This window comes from Gekko japonicus, unplaced genomic scaffold (genome assembly GCF_001447785.1).
Source record: "Gekko japonicus isolate JY-2015 unplaced genomic scaffold, Gekko_japonicus_V1.1 scaffold6546, whole genome shotgun sequence".
Lineage (NCBI taxonomy): Eukaryota > Metazoa > Chordata > Lepidosauria > Squamata > Gekkonidae > Gekko > Gekko japonicus.
In genome coordinates, this window is record NW_015166038.1 from 1 (window position 1) to 3633 (window position 3633).

At 46.9% G+C, this 3633-nt stretch overlaps 1 protein-coding gene across 1 annotated transcript in view; it reads right to left on the reverse strand.

Annotated features, from left to right (window-relative positions):
* Positions 1–902: 902 nt before the first annotated feature.
* Positions 903–3633, reverse strand: part of HAUS1 (HAUS augmin like complex subunit 1) — a gene marked incomplete at its 3' end in the record, with an annotated part of 16399 nt that continues 13668 nt past the window's right edge. Inside the window, exon 6 of the mRNA XM_015411514.1 lies at positions 903–974. Within this exon, the coding sequence (XP_015267000.1) occupies positions 903–974 (72 nt within the window). The remainder of the gene's footprint in view (positions 975–3633) is intronic.

Below are 3633 nucleotides of genomic sequence, written 5' to 3' on the forward strand. Positions count from 1 at the left end.
TGTTCTTGTTTCCTCACACAGCTTAGCTCCAGTCATGCAGTGTTGCGGAGGCGGCAGCAGCTGCCAGAGCAATTTTATCGGCCACGCTAATCAGATCTCCAGTGGCCAATCAAAAGCTCTGCTGGGCAAAAGTCCCACCTGTCCCCTCCCACTTTCTAACAACACCCGGAGGGCGCCAGGAAAGGTGCTGGTGGGAGCCGTCGTGCCCAAGGGCACCACACTGTGGAACCCGATTTAAACGAATTCACATTATGAAGGTAATGCTGCCTATAGCATACCGGAACCGGTTCAAGGTGCTGGTTCTTGCCTTTAAAGCCCTCTATGGACAGGGACCTACTTACCTAAGGGACCGCCTTTCCCCACATGTTCCCCAGAGAGCACTAAGAACGGGGTCCCAAAGCCGCCTGGCCCTCCCAGGGCCTAAAGAAGCCAGGCTAGCAGTGACGAGGGCCAGGGCCTTTTCTGTGGCGGCCCCTAACTGGTGGAATGAGCTCCCAGATGACATCAGGGCCCTGCAGGACCTTTTACAGTTCTCCAGGGCCTTTAAAACGGAGCTCTTCCACCAGGCTTCCGATTAGGGTGCCGCCTCCCAATACTGTGGCCCTGGCCTAGCACTAGCTTAATATCTTATAGCCTGGCAAGAACTCAGACTGTGGTGGCCATTTGACGATCGAGATGCTGAGACAACGCCGCCACCATTTGTTAGCACTCGTTTGCCCGTGCTCTGGTTTTAACTTTATTACTGCTTTAATGCCTTAATGTATCTCGCTGTTTTAATATGTTTATACTTATAAGTACGCTGTAAGCCGCCCTGAGCCTGCCTGGCAGGGAGGGCGGGATACAAATTAAATAAATAAAATAAAATAATAAATGAGAATTAGAACAAGAGAAAAATAAATTACAGGCGTGAGGGCCAAATAGGAGTCCAGTTTCTTTTTCAGAGGCACGGCCTGCTTCTTTATCTCCGCCAGTTTCTGTGGGCAGAACGCAAAACATTATTTCAAACTGGGTCCAGAACCAACATGCAATTAAAGCCGGCTTGTGGTTATCCAGATACTTTTCAGTCACGTTCTCTGGCACAATTGTCCTCTGAAGAAATATATTAAAAAGGTGGGGTAGCCGTGTCGGTCGTGAAGCAGCAGAAGAAAGTTTGAGTCCAGCGGCCCCTTTAAGACCAACAATGTTTTATTGCAGGTGTAAGCTTTCGTATGCACACACACTTCCTCAGATACAGTGGGACAGAACCTCTTCAGCCATTACTTATAGGGGGTGGGGTAGGGATTGTTGTCAGGAAGGGCCATTTAGAGTCAAGATACCTAAGTACCGGGTGATTTTAGCTGAGACTGGAGTACTGGGTGGTTTCAGCCGAGACTGGATGTAAGAATCTCCATCTCCTGGAAGTCCCAGGCCCCCGAAGTGTGAAGTTTGCCCAAACTAAGGCCAGGGCGTTTTCGGTGGAGGCTCCTACCTGGTGAAACGAGCTCCCGGAGGAGATCCGGGCCCTGCGGGACCTTGTACAGTTCCGCAGGGCCTGCAAGACGGAGCTCTTCCGCCAGGCCTTTGAGTAGGAGCTGCAGCCGCCACTATTCCACCACGGAGATTCCATCATCCATCTACCCCCTTCTGGGGGGGGGGGGAAGATGTCGCCCGGCAGAGATGGGGAGAATATCATTCCTGGTGCTCATGCCATTAAAAAGGTCGGCCGCCAATGTGGAATGTTGCGCATCTTGGTGATTTTATGTAGATTATCAGAGCACCGATTTTATTATGTATGTAATACTGTTTTACTGTTTTACTGTTTTAAATTCCGCATTGCCGCTTGTTAGCCGGCCTGAGCCGCTGGGTAGGGCGGGATATAAATCCCAAAAATAAATAAGTAAAATGCATAGCAGTAAATTAGAATACAAATACAAGAGTTATCGAACAGATGCGGGAACAAGGTTTAAGTCCTGTGGCATCTACAAGACAAATAAAGTTCAATTCGGGATACGAGCGAGAACGGAGAGACTTCGTAAGTACACTCCATCATATTCATTGAAACAGATTTCCTCAAATGTAACATATAGGTAGGGGTGGTTAGTTGCCTGGAAGAGCTAGTTAGGTTATGAAAGTTATTTAAATCTTAACTTTCCAGTTTGCACTGAATCTGAAAGGGAAAAAAAACAAATGAAGAAAACATTTACATTCGGTTCTCATCTCTTACTAGACAACTCTTATTCACTTATTCATTCATCGGCTCCTCCTGGCAACTAACACCCCCCCCCCCGCCACACATACTCTTAGGTAAAGTCTTAATGAAAGCTGTTTCAATGTATGTGAAAATGTGTGCATACGCTGAGTCTCAGTTCTCTCTCTTTTTTTTTCGGGCCCCCAAAGGGGAATTTTTTATTTGCATTTCTATAAAACTACAACAGAAAATGGGAAGGGAAAATTCTACATCTAAAGGAGAAAGTCAAATGAACCTAACTGAAAACCCAAGTGTGCAGGTTTTACAATGCTTAAAACATAGCTATTACACTTATTCAAATATTTTCAAACATGAAGAGTGCCCGCCAATCATCGCTTCTGTTGACAAAACCAGCTTATCAGACTAGGCAGAAAGTAATTCTATGTACACAGGGTTGAGCTTGGTTTGACTCGGGGACACCGCTGGACTCTAGCTTCATTCTCACATCTCTTCCTTAACTCTTGCATTTATGTGCTGATTTGCTCCTATCCATTGATCTTACCGGCCTCCGGATCCAATTTCAGCGCTGCATAGGCAACTTGGCTCTGAGTGGCCCCTCCTAACGGCTGCCCCCCACCCTCTTTTTTCCTGTAAATAACCCCTGAGATTTTATTCCATTTGTCTGACGAAGTGTGCTTTGCACATGAAAGCTTACATTTTGAATAAAACTTTATGAACATAAAAGAACCCAATGTTGGATCAGGCCAATGGCCCATCCAGTCCAACACTCTGTGTCACACAGTGGCCAAAAATACCAGGTGCCATCAGGAGGTCCAGCAGTGGGGCCAGGACACTAGGAGCCCTCCCACTGTTGCCCCCCACCCAAGCACGAAGAATACAGAGCATCCCTTGCCCCAGACCGAGAGTTCCTATCTATACCTTGTGGCTAATAGCCACAGATGGACCTCTGCTCCATATGTTTCTCCAATTCCCTCTTGAAGCCGTCCATGCTTTTACAGTTCAGCAGAGCCTGCAAGATGGAGCCCTTCCGCCAGGCTTTTAAATAGGAGCTGCCACTACCACTGTTGCCATCAATGATTCCATCGAACTTCTGGAATTTAGGACTGACCCAGATGCATCGCCAGGCCTGTATTTGCTCAAGGGATGATGATTGGAAGGACAAGTGAACTTAGATCTGAAGAGTGCGCCATCTAATTTGTCAGCACTGTGAGCACTTTATTAACTGTTATGTTATGATGTGATGAGTTAGCTGTATTTTATCTAGTTTTAAATTTTATGGCTATGCCAATTAGGTACATTGTACCGCTTTTATTAGCCGCCCTGAGCCTGTTCGCAGGATGGGCGGGGTATAAATATAATAAATAAATAAATAATAGCCGCCGTCACCTCCTGCGGCAGTGAATTCCACGTGTGAATCACTCTTCGGGTGCGTTCAGACGCGGCCT